The sequence below is a fragment of the Hibiscus syriacus genome, unplaced genomic scaffold, assembly GCF_006381635.1.
Source record: "Hibiscus syriacus cultivar Baekdansim isolate YM2019G1 unplaced genomic scaffold, ASM638163v2 tig00110293_pilon, whole genome shotgun sequence".
Lineage (NCBI taxonomy): Eukaryota > Viridiplantae > Streptophyta > Magnoliopsida > Malvales > Malvaceae > Hibiscus > Hibiscus syriacus.
This window is the reverse complement of record NW_024062665.1, coordinates 236,244-255,696: the sequence shown is the minus strand read 5'-3', so window position 1 is coordinate 255,696 and position 19,453 is coordinate 236,244. Positions and strand designations below refer to the sequence as shown.

Here is a 19,453-nt window from a genome sequence, read left to right as displayed (position 1 = left end):
TGGAACAATGGAGGAGATTGGGAATATATTTGAGAAAGGCATAACTGGTATAAGCAAAACCAAAGTAGGGAAGCCACCCACCAGGCTACAAAAGCATGCCCCTCAATCTCTGAAGCTTGATCAAATGAAAGCTCCTGTTGCCAAGACAAGCCCTGACGATGCTCCAAGTCCGATTCCGCTGCTCACACCGCTCACCGAATCGCCAAGCCCGTTTCCGGAGACGGACGAATTCATGTTTCCGACACCAAAGGACATGAATGCTACAACACCAACATCGCCTGGGCAGAAACAACCGGTTGGGGCAGGGATTAATGTGGAGGCTTCCACTTTCTTACCTCGGTTCCGAAACCAATGTGTTCTTGTCAATGATGCAAAATGACTGCCTTGTACAATCATTAATGTCGAGATCGATGTGGTTCTTTCCTCCATTGTATATTTTTTTCCATGAAGACAAGCTTCTGAGTTATTTGATTTTTCTATTCACTTGTATAACATTCAATTATACAATTTTTTAATGTCTTACTCAGTGACGAAATTTAAGATTAAAAAGTGAGGGTTTAAAATTTTATTTTTTAAAAAAATAGTATATAGTTTTTATTTTTTATTTCTATTAATAAATTAAATTTAATACTTTTTCCAACAACAAAAAAAGGTGTGCAATTTCTACTCTTGGAACCTATATGTATTCACCCTGGTCTTACTTTCGCTTTAGAATAACAATTGTTTCCATGGAAAAATACAATAATGCATACATTTTGATAAAATTATTTTTCTTTAAAATTGGCTATTGACAATCTGTTTGTAAATGTTTAGGGATCAATGAAAAGTTAGATTTTCGGATATATGGTAAGAGTTGTGGGGATTAGTGTATATTCGATCAAGTCGAGTTAAAATTTTTGAATTAGTTGAATTAACGAGTCATATTTTATAACTTAAATTTTATTTAAATTTCTTTTATGTCGAATCAAATTATTATTTAAATTTAGTTATAGATATTTATAATATTATAATACTAATTAATTCTAGTTAAAAGGATTTTCTAAAATAAAAACACATTTTTTTTATATTTTTCACATACGATATACATATATCATGCAAAATTAAGAGACTCGACTCAAATTTAAAAACTAAATGACTAATTAAAAACTTCGAGTTATTCAAGTCTTTTTTATAACTCAATTTCTTTTTTGAAACAAATCAAGTTTATAAAATTATAAATAGTCAAGTCGAGATTTTTGACATCAAATTGAGTCGAAAAATTAATTTTTCTTAGTCGAGTTTTGGTTGCCCATAGGAAAGGCGATGTGATTCCAAGATGCAAATGTCTCAAGCATAACAAGTATAAATGGCATTGCAATAAGTTTATAAAGCTGCATGAAGCAGTCTCCAAGTCATTCATTCTAAGGCCGAAAAAGCTCTTCGTTTATGTACACAATACAACCAGAACCCAAGTCTTAAGGAAGGCGTTAAAAATATAGAATCCCATCCCCTTTCGCTCTAATAGTAATTCAAACAAAAACACCCCTTGACTTGCACTTTTAAACCACCTGACCTGCTGCAATATGATGCCCACTACATTTCTCTAACAAAATTAGAAGTCAAATTCCCCTGTTGCCTGCAAAATAGGATAAATAGTATCAGCCACAAAAACAAAATTGCATTCAATTTATAAAAGTGATGGTACTAAACAGTAAAAAGGAATGTTGTATATCATTCGCTGACAAGCATACCTTATTAAAGAGAATGTCCTTATTGTTTATATGCATGATACCATCCTTCAGCGTGCATTTCCATCTGCTCTTGGTACGAGTCACCTACAAACAAAAGCATGTATTATTTTCTGTCTACATGAGACCTCGTAACTTGTATAAGTACAAATTATTAATAGGTCATGGGAAGAGATGATGCAAAAATAGGAAAATCACCTTCTCAAATTGGGCCAAAACTAAATGTTGTGTGTTCAGCTCTTCTCCCTGGTCCACGTCGTCCAAATCATCTTCATCATCATCATCTTCATTCAGTGGCTCATCATCGTCATCATCCCCTGTGTCATTTTGGGGAATGGGAGCAGGAGTTGCAGCCTGAAGGTCTGGCCAGGAAACAAGAAAAGCAGGTCAACCAAAAAAAAAACAAGGTGCTTAGATAAGATGCAATCCTCAGCTCTTCCACAGATTAAAGTTACCATTTGGAGCCGGCGTGTTCACTACATTGTAGTCTTCATTAACGACTCCTTGATAATTGTATATCTTCAAGGTGAGCAAAGAAAATCAGAAGGCAACAGCTCAAAGTCAGTCAACTCTCCAATGACAGACACAGGAAACATAGAAAAAGGCCCATTCCATACAATATACACAAAATAAGACTAAGTTGCAGAATTACACAAAACAAGATTAGGAATTGATCCAACAAACCATATGATACTTACATTGGGAGTAGAAAGCATATCATCATATAGATCAGGAATTGGTCCATCCAATTGAGGAATATTTGTTGATGACGTAGCCAAGTGTGCTAAGATCTTGTTTTTTGCAGTGATTGCTGAGACACATCTATCCAGGAAATTACAACCCTTACTTCCCTGAGTTTAGAAACATATGATTAAAAAGGGTGTATAACACATTACAAATTCAAATTAAATATTGCAACATCAACTCTGTATAAAAGTGCTCTTTTGGTTTAATTATGAAAGAAAGTTTTCCTCTTCTTCAAAAAAAGCTTCCTCATAAATATTCATTAAATCATATCTTGGAGCCTGAACCAAATTGCTTTTGCATTTTAGTAAGATAAAAGGTAAGCACACACACACACACACACACAAGAATGGGGGGACAAAAAAAAAACAGCTTGTCAGAGGCATATCTAAGTATCGAACCATAATGGATGAAATGACATAGGCTAACAGGTATAAGGAATTCTTATAAAAGACCTCTTATCACACTGATCTTGAAGTCCTTGTCGTGTGTATCTGCAAAGACCTTTAACCTTTGATAATATTCTCCATCAGCTCAACTACATACTCAACAACACATGATTTGACTTTTGAGAATATTCTTTCCTGATTCATAAGTAACCTAAACCTGTACCTAAACATAAGACCACCATAACTCTGATACAGTCCAGAAGCAGAACTTCGAGGACGGTGAGATTGATCTACGTCAAGTACTAGTAATCAACTTAACAATCCGATGGTCTCCATTTAAATAGAAGAAACTAACCACTGCCCTACCAAATACCAAAGAGCCAATATCAAAGGAATATGAAGCCGTCACAAAGGAGAATGTTACGGAAGGCTTTTTTAGTTAAATATTCCTACTTGTACTAATTTAATCTTGGCAAGTATTTATTGCAATTAAAAATCCTTAATTTCAGCATCTTATTTTACAAGAATAAAGTCCTTAATTTTAGTTTCTTACTTCACAAGAATAAAACCTATAATCTATGTAACCTCTTTAAGAGGATGATTTGTAATAATAAATTAAAGCAGATCGGTTACAATTTATAGAGGTTTAAGACTCTCTTCCTAACGTCCAAGATTAGGAGCTCCTTTTGATAAGTTCCCTATATTAATAACCTTAGGTTCTTCTACCTGTCAACAGTTTGTCAAGGGATGTCAGATTGTAAGTCAAAAAGCTCTCAACTGCATAAGACCCGCAGCAGTGGTAACAGCCAATGGCTCTTAGAAAGCATGTAACTACCAAAATTCCAAGTTCTAATATCAAATCAACAGTTTGAATTACTATGATATTATTTTTATTAGTATGCAACTACATAGATCCAAGAATCCTTGTTCTTGCCCCGAAGGAACTTAAAAGAAAAAAAAAGGTTCTACAACTTTCTGGGAAAGAAAGACAAATCCATGATCAACAAACAACATCAACCATGATAGATAGACGCTAAATAAGAGGACAACTAACCTCTAGATTTGCAATTTCAGATGCAGAATCTCCAGCTCCATCTTGTTGGGGTATGTATCCACCATTTTGATATTGTGTAGCAAAATCATCACGTTTTCTCTTTCCAGAGGACATCATAAAGAAGTCCTGGAATTTTCTCCATTATTAAAATCAATCACCAACATAAGTAATACCAGTTTGTTTCCATGGGAACAAGGATTACTGAAGGAAAAATATCCCAAAGATTCAAAGCATCCTTTTTCCATGACCCAAGAGTACTCCTAAAACCAGTGAAAAGAAAAGAAAAAAAGACTCATTATGCAGTTTTAATATTAATCATAACAGTAGTTACCTGTGTCATGGGTTGATGAGATGTTCCTCTATCCTCCTCCTCCCGCCCTTCCACATAAGCTACAAGAAAATAGGTTGAATATTAACAAGCAATAGAGGTTAAAACATATTGCTAATTTAATACCTACTAACCGACATTAACATCAACACTTAGTGGAGTCCTTTGATTTGGCCAAGGAGAAGGAGATTGCTGCAGAAGGAATAAAAGAAGAAAAAATCAGCAAAATACACACAACAAGACGACAAAGGTTAGTTCTTTGTGGAGAGTAGAAATTTGCAACAAGCACAACAGTGCTGCCTAACGGAAAGTGGCACAAACAAAGCAGTACTTACCATATATGGGTTTGGCCTTCCACCTTTTACATCAGTATTGCCGCAATCATTCACAGGAGTAGGATAATCACTACTTCCAGTAGGGATGTTATACATAGAACCATCTGCACTTCCAAGCAATGGTGTAGGAACAGGTGTTTGCAATGGAGTCTAGGCAATTAAAAAATCCCACATCAAAAAATCACAGAACAAAAACATCCACTGCAATTCCTAAATTCATAGTACTTGAAACAGAACTAAATTACCGGAGGGAAAAGCATATCAGCTGTAGGAGTTTCGTACTCCTCTGTCCCTTCATAAGGAACATTAAGATCGTGCACAGGAGTAATTGCGCAACCGGGCATAGGCTGTTTCTGGCCAGAAGACCTGTGTATCGGACCCAATATTACTCCCGCTTGCATCATCTTCATTTCCCAAATCTAAAACCCGATGTCCCAGGCAATCAATTCACTACATCAGTTTCACATCAGTAACATAATCTAAAACCCTAGTACTTCAATTGGATCAAATCCAGACCCCAGAGGAGTACTACAAAAGGTTTCCCCCCTAACACAACTAAATCAAACTCTAAAAATCAAAAAAGAACATAAGGGGAAAAAGGAAATAAGAGAAGGACATCTTACTCCTTGGAGTTCGTTGAGGACAGCTTCACCAGGTCCACCGTTGTTGATGAACTCATCACGAACCTTGTTGATGACGTCCTCGATGACGTGGATATAAACCGAACTCGTTGTGGACGAGGCCATTTTCCCAGTATCTTCTATATCTTCAGTTCCTCCCCCCCCCCTTTCTCCTCCTCGGATTTTTCTTTGACAAAGAAATAAGTGTGGGATTTCTGGGAGGAAATTTCTAGGAGAAAAGGGATAGGAGCTTTGGATCCGTCGGATCGGGTGGAACTAGAGGAGAGTATGACGTTTAAAGAATCGGAGCTGAGAACAGAGAGAAAGTGAGAGGGGAAAAGAGAAAGAGAGGAGCGGACGAGGAAAGCAGAATAAAGAGTACAATATAAATAGGTTTGCATCCGATTAAAGGACGGAGGCCACGTGGGGTAATCTGAAGACCCCTTTCTTGGCTTCTCTACTTGCATTTCGTTATCTTTTCCTTATATAACAATAAGTGTATAAATTATATTGAAAGAATCTTTTATTAAAAATTAGTGTTTAATATTTTTTATATTATATTTTTATATATATGTTGTTAAATTATGTCGTTAAGTTATAGACTTATAACAATTTAAAAATTTTGTATATCTGACACATGTCATTTATCAATCGAATTTAATGATGTTAACGGTCTAAACACTTAAAATTATAAAGTTGAAAATATTTGACACATATTTTTAACGAATTTTTTTTATTTAAATTACTTTAAGTATAATTTGGATGAGTCTATTAATATAAATTTTCCTTATATTTTGTTATTTGTTTCGATATTCCTTATATACGAAGATATAAAATGATAAGAAATAATTGAAAGGAGAAAAATAGTATTAGAGAAGAAAAACTACAATAACAAGGACTGATGATTATAGTTTAAAGATGTAAGATATTAGAGAAGAGTGACATTTTCTTTTATTTTGGTATGAAATTTTAGAGTAATTACTTTGTTTAGATTGTATAGTCTTTTCTCTAATATCCATATCGATATGAATTCTAGATCTTCGTAATTAAAGATCCTATAAAATTGTAGGTCAAATCAAGACATAATTCCATTCTCTTTCATTTATGATCAAAGAACACTCGTATTTATATACAATGTGTATGAGATGATTTTAAGAAACGATAAGAGTGCGAATAAAAGTCAAAATTAATCATAATATTTAGTTATCAAAATAAGGAAGCATATATTAATATTAATTAAAAAATACAGATAATATATCATATATTGTTAGTGATTGAAATATATTTTAGAAATAAAAAAATTAATTATGTTAAAAACAAACCATAAATTGTTTATTATGAGTTTCACTTTTGTTCATATTTTTAAATTAGTTCTTAATTTTGACCTTGTGAACCAATTTATCAATTAAACATTTTTATTCATGAATTGAACTCCAACAATGAGAATAAAGAGACTACTTTATATGCAACCTATTAGTTAAGAGTTTTTTGACATACACAATTGTTTCAACTTTAATCATAATGTATCAACAATCTTCTTCTTTAACATGTCATATCTAATAATAGAAGTATGCAGATATAATTATGGTCGTACCTTTCGATTCTTATGTTACTTTTTCTTAAGGTCAATGTCGAATGCATCTCATCTAATCTTAGCATAGCATTATCCAAATCTATTTGCATAAGAATTGTCTGCATCTGCACTTGTCATAACGTGAATCTAATGTTACGATCCAATAACAAAATTTTATACTTTAAATATATTATTATCATGATCAACACAAATATGAATACATTGTGATACCATTTTTTATACTAAACAGAGATAATAACAATAAAAATAATGGTAAAATGAATGAGAAAAATAAGAGACCAAAATTTTACGTGAAAAATTTTAAATGAGAAAAAAACACATAAATGAGAAATTTCACTAATGTCAAAAAAAATATACAAAGTGATTTAAGACTTGGGTGTAATAGTCTATCTTATGTAACTTCTAACTTTAATCCTTATTATATATTTATGGAAATAATCACTTGATTTTAAAAGAAACCTGCATAGTAAGAGATCTACTTAAACTATGTTTATTACTCTTAATCAATGTTTATTACTATTGTATACATTTAAATTGTGTGACAGATGAATTTTTATTTTTATATTCTATTTATTTATCAATGAGTTACCTCACAAACCCTAAACCTTTTACCTGGAAACTATTGGTGATTTTCATACATGTCTTTATCCTTTTCTTTGCTATCTTTCTGCATATCGACAAACAGGGACGGAGCTTGGGGGCCATTGCCCCTAATTGAAAAAGGGATAAATATCTATATAGATCTTTAAATTTTAGTTTATTTTAATTTTACCTCTCCTATTTTTAATTTTTATTTATATTTTGTCCACTTGAATTAAAATTCGGGCTTTGTCTCTATCCACTACCTTATCTATGCATTTGCAATGATTGAATGCCATTATAATCAAATCCAGGTATTAGTGCATGCAATGAAAATATAATTTATATTACGAGATCTTCATGTGATGTTTGTAACACCCCAATTTTTAACTCTAGGATTTGGGAATTTTGCCCCTAAATCCCTAATTTTTATTTGGTGACTAAATTACAAAATTTGAGAGTTTAGAGCCTTATGAGATTATTCATCATGGTGGATCAGTTGCTTATCAGCTTGATTTTCCACCTGAGCTTGCCCAAATTCATGAATTCTTTCATGTTTCTATGCTGAGACGTTACAGAGTTGACCCGTCTCATGTAATGGATGTGGATGGGATAGAGATTTGACCTGACTTGAGGTTTGAAGAGGAATTAGTTGAAATTCTCGAGAGAGATGAGAAATTTATTCGGAGGAAAACTATTAAAATGGTCAAGGTCTTGTGACGTAACCGAGGTTATGATGAGTCCATGTGGGAAACCGAAGACGTCATGAAGGCTTAGTGTCCGCATCTTTTTTCTCCATGTAAATTTTGAGGTCTAAATTTTTATAAGGGGAAGAATTGTACTACCCCAAAATTTCCCCAATTTTAAACCTTAGGATTTGGGAATTTTGTCCCTAAATCCCTAATATATTTTGTGACTAAATTGAAAATTTTTAGAGTTTATGGAAAATTTTGTAAAATATGAAAACTTTAAGGATCAAAGGCATGATTTTCCCATTTTCTATTATAACTCAAAACCTCCCCCTTTTTCTTTTCCACCACGCGGTCCTCTGCCGCACTTTTCCTTCTTCTTTTGGCTTTGCTCAGCACCCACAGCCACTGCCCCTTTTTCATGTAGCTGCCGCCGCCCGTTGATTAAGGTAAGGTCGCCGGTCTCCTTCCCTAAAGGCCCATCTTCGTGACCCCGAGTTCGTTGATGAGGGGCTGTTTTTGGCTGCGAAATTCAAACGTTTTGGCTCACCACCGCTGGCGTTGGGCTTTATTCCGGCCGTTTAAGGTCACTGATAGCCGGGTTCTCGTCGGGGAGGCCATAGGCAGTCTGTTTCGTGGCCAGACAGCCTTGGCCGGCCCTTAAAAGCCACTGCCACCTTTCCCAATTATTTTTCCAGCCTTTTAAGGCCATGGTAAGGTCGACCATGATGTCATCGACCCTTGGGTCTATTGTCGGAGCGTTTTCGTCACCGTCAGTGTCTTTTTTCCCTATACTGACAGCCCCTGTATTCGAACCAAACCCTACTGATAATTTTATATTCGAACCGAAATTATTTATTCTATGTAGTAATAATTTTTTAATCTGGAATTTGTGAGCTGGAATCTGAAATTTGGTCAATGTTGTTTGCAGGAGAAATCGAACTGGAAGCCGAGTTACCGCCTCCTTTGCATTTACCCGCTAACGGACTCCTTTTGTCTGTAATATATTTTTTTAACCTTCATTTATCAATATTTCTCGAAGTAGTATTATTTGGCTGACGTGGTGCAAAGACGCATCCCAGAGACGCGATTTTTGGAGATTCTGATGACTTGAATACCACGTGTGGAAGGCGCTTTCCGGGGACGAGTCTTCCATTAAATATCATAAATGTCCCCATCTGTTTTCCCCTGTTGAGAAGCTAGATTGAGCTTCAATATTCAAGAAACATTGAATTCATTCTTGTTGATTTCAGTAACTAGATACATTGCTTTATAGCAGCTAATAGAAGTTTAGCACAAGTCTAGAAGCTTTACAACTAACACAACTAATTACTAACAATTCTAACTCCCTTAACTAACCTTAACTGCTTAGCCATTCTAATATTCCCTCTACTTTCTCCTCCTCCTTCAAAAAGGTAAGACACATCCTTCCGTTCGATATGAATCGGAAGTGTTGATGCTTCCTTCCGTTCGACTTGAATCGGAAGTGTCGATGCTTCTTTCCGTTCGACTTGAATCAGAAGTGCCGATGCTTCCCTCCGTTCGACTTGAATCGGAAGTGCCGATGCTTCCCTCCGTTCGACTTGAATCGGAAGTGCCGATGCTTCCTTCCGTTCGACTTGAATCGGAAGTGCCGATGCTTTCTTCCGTTCTACTTGAATCAGAAGTGAACTTTTGATGTGAACGAACATTCAACAAACAAAAAAAATCTAAAAAAAACCCTATTATATAACAACAATGTTTTGCAGCTTAACTACTAATAGTTTTTCATCCTCCTTGCGGTTGGGCATCAACTACAATAGTGATTGCAGAGAGCGACTTATCAAAACGATACCAACAACGGTTGGCCAAATGTCCGTTTTTGCCACACAACTGGGATTGGAAACGAGAACGACCTCTAGCACGACCACCACGAAAGGATTGAGTTTGACCACCTCGTGAACCAGAGATATTGACTGCACCAGAATGATTCACAGCCTCTAGAGCAGAAGCTTGAGCAACGTTAGTACTGATGCTCAGGCCATCAAATCGGTCAAAACTTTGCTGCTGAAGCTCAACATCAAGAAGAATCGATACAACGCCATGAAACGTGACAGGGTCTCGGCTAACTGTAATCACAACGACGAACGAACGGTATTCAGTTGGTAACCCACTCAAGATTGTAGGAACCTTCTCGTGCTTGAACACCAGACTCCCACATGCGGCCAAAGCGTCACAGATTTCCTTGACTTACGAGATATAAGAACGCATGCTCAGCTCTCCTTTCTTAACCGCTTTGAACCGGTAATGCAGATTCATTATGGTAGTGGTGGATTTACTCGCAAAAAATTTGTTTAAGGCTGACCAGATCTCCGTCGCGGACTCCGCCCCAACCAGCTGAGGAAGAAGCGATGGACTAACAGTTGACAGAAACCACGACGCTAAAGCATTATCTTGTGCAATAAAAACCTCATAATCTTCGTTTTCCACCACTCTCCCGTCATCAAGGATCACCGTCTGAGGCGGCAGCTGAACCAAGCCATGCAACAGCTTCTCCAATTGGTGACTACGAACAACGAGAAGAATCTGCTGTTTCCTCAACAAGAAGTTGAGTACATCAAGAACGATACTAATCATCTTGTTAGTGAACATCTTGGAGTGAACCACCGTCTCACCACCGGAGGTCGTCATATCCTCAGAACTAGCTCCATGAACCATGTTGTGAGCGAAAGAATCAAAAACGGAAGCACCAGGAAGTACCAGAATCAACGGCGAATGATACCATGTTGAGAAGCTAGATTGAGCTTCAATATTCAAGAAACATTGAATTCATTCTTGTTGATTTCAGTAACTAGATACATTGCTTTATAGCAGCTAATAGAAGTTTAGCACAAGTCTAGAAGCTTTACAACTAACACAACTAACTACTAACAATTCTAACTCCCTTAACTAACCTTAACTGCTTAGCCATTCTAATATTCCCAATTACCCTTCCTCCTCCCCTATATAAACTCCCTCAACCCTCCCTCATTCTTCACACCAAAATCATCTTCTCCTCTCTTATATAACTCAAATTCACCAACAAATTAAAAGTAAGACTAAATTGATAAAATATGTAACTATTGAATATTAAATGTGTAATTATACTAATTTTATTAAATTATGCATCAATATTTTCTTTAAATATTAATAACAAATGACTAGATTGATAACATTTAAATAATTAATTGATAAAATTAATAGATCGATAATAAAAAATAATAGATATATAACAATACGTGTAATATTATAATTTCATACATTTAAAAATACATTCGATAATTCTTAAATTATAATCGAAACACTTTACATAACATATTAATTATTTATAATAATAAAAATAAAATCTTTATTATTAAAAGAAATATCAACGTGGCATCTGACTCAGCAGAACCTAAATGGAAGGCGCGTCCCTGGGGATGCGTCTTCCACACGTGGCATCCGAGTCATCAGAATCTCGTGAAAGCGGGTCTCCGAAGATGCGCCTTTACGCCACGTCAGCCGAAATAATACTACTTCGGGAAATATTAGTCAATGGATATTAAAAAAGGAATATTACAAATAAAAGGTGTCAGTTAAGTAAATGCGCCAATTTAGAACCGACTCGTGTTACTCGAGTTGACTGTGAGAGATCCTATTTTTAATTCGTTAGTTTGGTTGGTTATTTTAGAATATTGAAATGTTTATTAAATTATTTCATAGGCACTTATTCGAGTCGATCCACTCTGTTTTGCGCTAAATATAAATATTTGATAGCTGGTTGTTGATATGAAATATTGATTTGTAAATTTGTTTGTTATGTGACATTGGTTGAATTTAATGCCATTCGGATAATGCCATGTGATAATGTTAATATGTTGCTTTCGGAAAGTATGATGTGCATTTGGAAATACTTAATTATATTGATATGTTGCATTTGGAAATTCTTGATAATATTGATATGTTCATTCGGAAATATTTAATATGATGATATGTTGAATTCGGATTATATGCTATGCATTTAGGAATTATGTAAATATTTTTACATTCGGATTGAATTGGAATCTATGTATATATGTTATAATGCTATGTCATATTGGATTTGGATTGATAGGGGAAGTGCATTGTTTTTCACCTAATGTGTTGAATTTCATTTCGGATTCAGTGGCTCTGTCTTTGTAGTAGACCCTACTTCGGATGACGATAGTAGTAAGAGTGATTTTGGGGAATCCACTCTTCGGATTGTGTAAAGTGTTTGGGTGTACATTCATTGCATAATTAACTAGAATGTGATATTTTGTTGATTCAGATTGTATGTTAATTTGTGATGTATCACCTGTGACTGTGACTGATGCACTTTAGAGACACACTAAGCTTAATAACTTACACTCTTTTAGTTTCTCTTTCAGATTTTCAATTTAGGTGATCTGGTACTTGAAGAATTTTCATCGCTTCTCAGAACCCTTTATTATTCATAGTATGAATTTTTTATTCGGATTTATTATTATTGATTATTTATATTCGTATTATTTTGAGGATTTATCGGAAATAATGATTATATAATTATGGACCTTGGATACTATATTTAAATTTTGGGAATTTTAAATAAATGTTTTGAATATTTATTACTTGTATTTAAAGAAATTTTACCTCGGATATTTATTTTGTTTTTCGAACTATTGATTGATTTCTTTAATTAGAATATCGGATTTGAGTATTTGATTCGAAGTTGGTTTCTTGATGATCAACTTACAATTAGGCTCCTTTGATCCGACCCAATCCTTCTGGGTCGGATGCAGGGGTTACAATGTTTCTTCTCCTTTCCAGTTATTCACCAAAACCTTGTTTAACCGACATTGACCTCTTGGTAGCTCATTTGATTAAAGAGTATGAAATGGTGAAACTTGGGTTTTTGCAAGTGTCCAGGCACTTGAACTTTCTGGATTAGTCTTTATTAATCTGGATTTCCAGCACGATTAAAGCTGTTGCCTTTGGTTCTGTGGGTCATGCCTATCCGAGTTTGTGTTGAGTGGATAGATGAAGCTTGAAACATGTAACTGTTGACGGTCGGATCTGTCATTTCTTGTTGGTTCGACATATAATATAATACCTAATGTGTTTCTCAATGACTGGTGTCCAATTTCCTTTAGTAGATAAAACTCTGAGTACGTGGCTCAATTCTATTTGCTACCTTTCAATCACCTTTCTCTTCTGGATAAAACGCAATTTCGATTGCCATTAGCCATAGAGATTGAGGGTTATGATCAGCTACATGGACCTTAGATAGCTGTAACATACAGAGGAGTAAAAAAGACTTGAATCGAAGGAGAGAGTCGCCATTTGAGATTGTTCTTTTCGTTCCATGAGCACATTCATGGCTCCATCTCTCACCTCGAATTCGTTTCTCTTAAGCACCACACCCCAGTCAAGGCTAAGCCTTAAGAATCCAAGGCTCGCAGTGTTTGCCAAAGGGTCTGTCCCCTTTTCTTCGTTTCAGCTCGGGAAAGCTAAACACAACCCTGAAGATGGTCAAGCTAAAGATTCAGGCAATTCTAGCCCATTCCAGTTCAATTTTGGTAATTTACCTGATGTGAAAACTTTGATCCCTATCGTCACTAATCCTTCTACCGGTCTGTCGTTTGGAAACGTTAGACGAAAAGATCCGAACACCGTGTTTGTCGCTGGAGCAACGGGGCAGGCCGGCATTCGCATTGCACAGACGCTATTGCGCCAGGGTTTCTCGGTACGGGCTGGTGTGCCGGAGCTTGCTGCTGCTCAGGAGTTGGCTCAACTTGCTGCACAATACAAGGCTAGCACTTAGCGATATTATTAGTTGATAGAAAATGTTACTTGAAGAAGATGATATACATATATATATATATATATATATATATATATAAAGAGAGAGAGAGAGAGCGCTAATTGATACATTTATGCATCATATAGAGCTGAATTTGATCTGTTAAAACTGATCCTTTGTCACTACAGATCATATCCAATGAAGAATCCAAACGCCTAAATGCTGTCGAATCCATATTGGAAGATGCAGAATCGATAACCAAAGCCATTGGCAACGCCAGCAAAGTTGTCGTCACGATAGGCCCTGGCGAGAATGGTCCCACTTCTGCAGTCTCCGCAACAGATGCCGTGCAAGTGATTCAAGCTGCTAAACTAGCCGGCGTAGGCCATGTTGCAATAGTTTATGATGGGAACGCCGGGAATGCGTCTACCTACAATGTGCTCGATGGCATCACATAGTTCTTTAGTAACCTCTTCTCTCAATCTCAACCGTTAAGTCTGCCCGAATTCTTGCAAAAAGTAATCGAAACTGACGTTAGCTACACATTCTTAAAGACAACCCTGACAGAAGATTACTCGGCAGAGAGCTCTTACAATGTTGTGGTGTCAGCTGAAGGAAGCGTTGATGCAAACGACTACAAAGTAATGTATGCAGTTTTTTCTGTTCCATTGGAAAAAAGAACTTTTCTTTCTTGATCAGAATCTTTGTTTGTCTTGATGCTCAAGATTTGTGAAAACTTTGTTTAGGTTGCAAAATCCCAGATAGCATCTTTAGTGGCAGATGTTTTCTCCAACACAGCCGTGGCAGAAAACAAGTTACACACATTCAATTTGTTCTTTCTTCTTCTTCTTAAAACCTTTGTTACGAGAGTTTGTTGGTAAGACGATTGATCTAAGGGGAGATATGAAACCAAATGTAGCATTGATTGATCCCATGAGTCTGGTTTATGTAAAAGTTTAAATGTTGCATGAAGCAAAGTATTTAAAGCCTGCTTGAAGTAGGATTATCTTCCTGGTTCAATTTTCGGTTACTTATATATCTTAATGGTTGCTAAATGAGACAGGTTGTGGAAGTTTCTACTAGTCCATCAGCTCCATTAAAGGGTGTGAACGAGCTTTTCAGGTACACTGCAATTGGTGTTAGTTTATCAATTTTATCTATCCTACTTGAACTCAGGTATCTTGTTACTTGCTTTGAAGTGGTATTCCCGAGGATGGAAGAAGGAAGGCGTATTCCGAAACCATGGCAAAGGCTAAAGCTGAAGAAGAGGCGATATTAGCTGCTGAGAAGGCTCGCGAGGCAGCTGATGCATCGAAGAAGCTGGAAGAGGAAGAGGAAGTGAAAAAGCTTTCGGAGCAAGAAGCGAGGGCAGCTACACTAGCTGAAGAAGCACAAGAGAAAGCACAGGCTGCAGGTGCCTCTGTGGAGGGCCTGTTGAGTAAAGCAAAAGACTTCAGCACAGGACTATCTTGGGAAAAATTCAGTTCCCAACTAGCGACCGCCGTTCAAAAGAGTCCTAATGGGGAGCAGCCTAAAGTTCAGATTGCCACTGTCAGAGGACAAGCTAAGGCTAGAAATCTACCGTCACAGAAAGCCAATGTTAAGCAAGCTCCAGGATCGTTTTTCCCAAAGGCAAAGGAGACTGCACCCAAGCCCAAACCAAAGGCACCAAAGCCTACGGTGAAAGATGCAGAGAAAACTGATGTGAGGAAGGTTTTTGGTGGCTTGTTTCAGCAGGAAACCATTTATGTAGAGGATGACTGAGAAAAAATACATTTGGAACCAATAATAGAATCACTCTTTAAGATTACTTTTTGTGCTTGTGCAAATAATGTCTAATATTTGAGTAATACTAGTTCGAGTAAATTGCATTGTACCTCATTATAAATTAGTCCTTAAACTTTTGAACATTTCAATTTCATCACCAAACTATGACCTTCATTCTAAATTAGTCCCCAAACTTTTTAAACATTTCAATTTAATCTCAAACTATGTGTATATACTAATCACATCTCTTGTTAATAAAATAGTTAGGCCAAGTTATATTATTATATGTTTTAAGAAGTAAAGTTTAGGTTAAACTATGGTTGAAACTAATTACATATTTGGATGAATTCGGGGATGAAATTGAAAGATTCAAAAGTTTGGGGACCAATTTAAAATGAGGGTTATAGTTTGGAGATGAAGTTGGAATGTTCAAAAAATTTTAAGGACTAATTTAGAATGAGTCATAGTTTGATGATGGAATTGGAATATCAAAAAAAATTTAAAGATCAATTTAAAATGAAAGTCATAGTTTGGGGACATGATATAATTAACTCTACCTGTTGGAAGGTGCTTCAAATTTAAGAAACACGCACTGGTTTAAGGTTAATGTTATTTGTTGTTGTTTTCGTTTTCTAAAAAAGCACCTGTAATCAACGCATATATAATCCTCAACTGAATGTGTGGTGTAAAAGTACGATAATTAATCTATTCAGTGACTGTTATGATAGTTCGATGTCTTTTTTGAATCAATTCTACACAATGTATGACTATATATTGACAAAAATATTCTTTTATGACTGAAACTTTATATTCGATACTCTATTAGGACGATCCAATCCGAATACTATATATAACATTAGATACTAAAATGACCTAAATACATACTCTCGTTTCTTTAAAATTATGATTAAACAAAGATTTATTCATTCATGTAACATAAACATACAACGAAATAACATACATTATTATCAATCGGAAACAAACTAAAAACATGTAAAATCTTACGGAAGATAGTGAATTTACTTGGAAATATTTCCATCATTTCACATTTATCATGTTGAGTCATGGTGAAAAGTGTAATTCAATATTATCTTTCTTGAAGCCAACATTCATATATTACTCTTTGGGACGACTAGATCATATAAAAATAATTAATTTTAGGGTAAATTATAAAATTAATAACTAAACCTTCTTCACAGTCATATTTTGGTCGCCATACTTTAAAAAATTTCAATTTAATAACTAAAACTTTATACATTGAACTTTTTTGACACTATGTCATTAACTTTGTAATGAAATTATGACTTGGCTTAATTAAATATTTTTTAATTCTGAAAATACATGTAATAAAAAAAGCTATATATTCTATATATTCCAAAGCAAAATCACCAAAACAACAAATCCCTCTATGTCAAGGTAGTTACGAGCAACCTCTAGCCACTCTTTACATGCAACTTATTGGCCATTAATAACGCAACTATTGACTTATGCATGGAGGAGGACCTCTTTTGCATGGGAGTGACAAGGTTATCAAAGTCCTCCAAAATAAAAACTCATCTTACTAAATTAGAATCTCAATGTTTATGTAATAAACGTATAATTGGTGGTTTTGATTTGTCAGAATAAATTAAAGAAAATAGTTACAAACTAAAAACAAAAATAATGAAAAATCAATTCTTAGCGAGCTTCCAATTCAAATATGTTTTTTTTCATTCGACTGTAATTTTGATCATAAGCTTAAAGTTGGATTTTCAGTATCCAATTAATTAATCACTTATTCGAAAAAGCTGCATCAAGTATAGTTCCCATTTTATAATTGATTAGCAATCTTATTCGAAAAAGCCGCAACAAGCATTCGAATAAAATCTTACCATTAAAAAATGGACACGATAGCGTATCATATTATATTCAATGATAGCATTAATAAACATGAGAACGACTAAAAAAATAACCAACCGAGATAGCTACAATTAAATTAATATTGTACCTTTATTTCCCTAGGGACTATCATGCACGATGACAATCGCTCATGACAATTACGGATCACAAACTCATGGATAAAAATAATAAACTCAATATGGAGTTAAGACGTCAATTTAACTAATATCAAGAATTCATAGATATATGAACAAGAAATGAAGATTATTTGGATTAAAGGAGAAATACTAGTTTAGCACAAGCCTCACAAAATTACATCGGAATCGTTTCACCCTTAAATCAACAATAAAAGCTTAGACGCACATGATAGGATCAAAATACAAGAAATAGAAGAAGAAGTTGTAAATGTAGAAGATGAGATATCCCCTAAAGGCCTCTTTATATAGAGAGCTAAATTCTTATAAATAAATAAAAAGGTAAATCCCCTTTAATAGAGTCTAAATCCAACTAAAATAATCAAATATTCGCTTAATATTTCGCAAGCTGTGGTACTATCATACTTTGGATATATTAAAGCCTACATCTCTGAAAAGCCATAATATTACTTGAAAGGTAAGCCGAACCTCCCTAGAAAATCCAGCCAATTGATTGGAAGGTTTCAAAGTGTAGTTTATGTTATGTAATAAGGTCTGAGAAGTTAATCAGAAACGAGTTTGCTGAAAACCTGTCGTTAATGGCTGTCAGCTTTTGACAAGAATCACTTGTTTATAATCTTCTGTTTGGAATAATGTGTAACACATTAGTCATGGGTGAAAATTCCTTTACTAATCATTATTGTTTCATATTTTCATTGTTTTCGCTTCCTCATTTATAGAACCAAAGCTAAACCCTAGAAAAGAACGATTTGCTCACAAACTAGAAGCAATTGAGAAATCCTTACTAATTATATATAAATATCACAAAACATGATATTTTAAGTCTGAACAAGCTAAATTCTGTTAAATACATGAACAAATTTGAATAAAAAACAATAAATACAATCATAAATGTTTGTGGCTTTACGTTATATCCATGAAGAGTTTGAGGGTAAGTATAGATTTAGGTTATATTTATATCATCCAACAATTTTTAAAAAAATAATAATAATAACAAAGGGAGGGGGGAAAACGTACCATGAATCCATGATATGATATTGATATTATTTAGAACTTAAAAGAACTTTTTGAGTATCCTTGGTGATGATGAATCCTTAGGTTCAGGTCCCAGCCTAAGTTCAAGGTCCACTTCAGATATTGACGAACTCTGGTTCGATGAAAACTCTTTCTTGATACCCTCTTGAACTTGATTGCCCGGATTTTCATCGAATAAAGGTAGTTTTCGGATTCGAGTGATTTTGTCTATTTGGCTATCATCATCATCATCATCCTGAAGAACCCAAGGCCACCTTCCATGGCTGCTTTCGTCTTTACTAGTTGTGGAGCTTGGATGTTTCGGAGAATACGAGGGGATGGTCTTCGAGATGTCCGAAGATTGTAGGGCATTTTCATGAGTTGGAGAAGCATGTTTGAGCTTAGCTTTGTCTCTACGATGAATATTCATGTGGCCACCCAGGGCTTGTGCGTTGGAGAAACCTCTCTTACAAAAGGTGCAGTCATAGGATCTTGCTCCTTGTTCACCCGAGGATGCCTTGTCTGGTGGAGGCTGATGATCATCCTCCATTGAAGCACTTGGAGAAAGAAAAATGAAAGCGAGACGTGGTCAACTTGAAGATAGGGAAGGTGGTTTTATTTATAGACTTTAAAAATGAAAATGATCTGTAATTTTCCTGGATTTGGACAATTTCAATTCCACCAAAGGACAAATTAATGGAAACTTTTATATATTTTATCGTTCTTCTATGGAAAGATGGGTTCTTTGATTAAAAAAATATCTTAATAAAAAAAGCGATTGAA

At 35.1% G+C, this 19,453-nt stretch overlaps 2 protein-coding genes and 1 pseudogene across 2 annotated transcripts; 1 reads left to right on the top strand and 2 right to left on the bottom strand.

Moving 5' to 3' along the window:
- Nucleotides 1-1,477: 1,477 nt before the first annotated feature.
- On the bottom strand, nt 1,478-5,545 carry LOC120116329 (transcription initiation factor IIA large subunit-like). Its single transcript, XM_039136839.1, has 11 exons — nt 5,201-5,545; nt 4,823-4,996; nt 4,578-4,727; nt 4,377-4,434; nt 4,246-4,304; nt 3,915-4,040; nt 2,426-2,578; nt 2,183-2,246; nt 1,926-2,089; nt 1,731-1,814; nt 1,478-1,615 (listed from the first exon to the last, which is right to left on the bottom strand). Exons 1-11 carry the CDS (start codon nt 5,321-5,323, stop codon nt 1,592-1,594), a joined length of 1,179 nt encoding a protein of 392 aa, XP_038992770.1. The 5' UTR covers nt 5,324-5,545; the 3' UTR covers nt 1,478-1,591.
- A 7,830-nt stretch (nt 5,546-13,375) lies between these two features.
- Nucleotides 13,376-15,660, top strand: LOC120116325 (annotated as a pseudogene).
- A 2,993-nt stretch (nt 15,661-18,653) lies between these two features.
- Nucleotides 18,654-19,220, bottom strand: LOC120116299 (transcriptional regulator TAC1-like). Its single transcript, XM_039136820.1, has one exon. The coding sequence runs from the start codon at nt 19,218-19,220 to the stop codon at nt 18,711-18,713; it is 510 nt and encodes a 169-aa protein (XP_038992751.1). The 3' UTR covers nt 18,654-18,710.
- Between the last annotated feature and the right edge of the window lie 233 nt (nt 19,221-19,453).

Excerpts from the sequence above, each read along its gene's own strand:
- LOC120116329 (XM_039136839.1), bottom strand. The coding sequence starts at position 5,323 with ATGGCCTCGTCCACAACGAGTTCGGTTTATATCCACGTCATCGAGGAC. Across the intron at positions 2,247-2,425 it reads ATATGCTTTCTACTCCCAAT|ATATACAATTATCAAGGAGT; the intron begins GTAAGTATCATA and ends CTCACCTTGAAG. Across the intron at positions 2,090-2,182 it reads GAACACGCCGGCTCCAAATG|ACCTTCAGGCTGCAACTCCT; the intron begins GTAACTTTAATC and ends TTTCCTGGCCAG.
- LOC120116299 (XM_039136820.1), bottom strand. The coding sequence starts at position 19,220 with ATGGAGGATGATCATCAGCCTCCACCAGACAAGGCATCCTCGGGTGAA.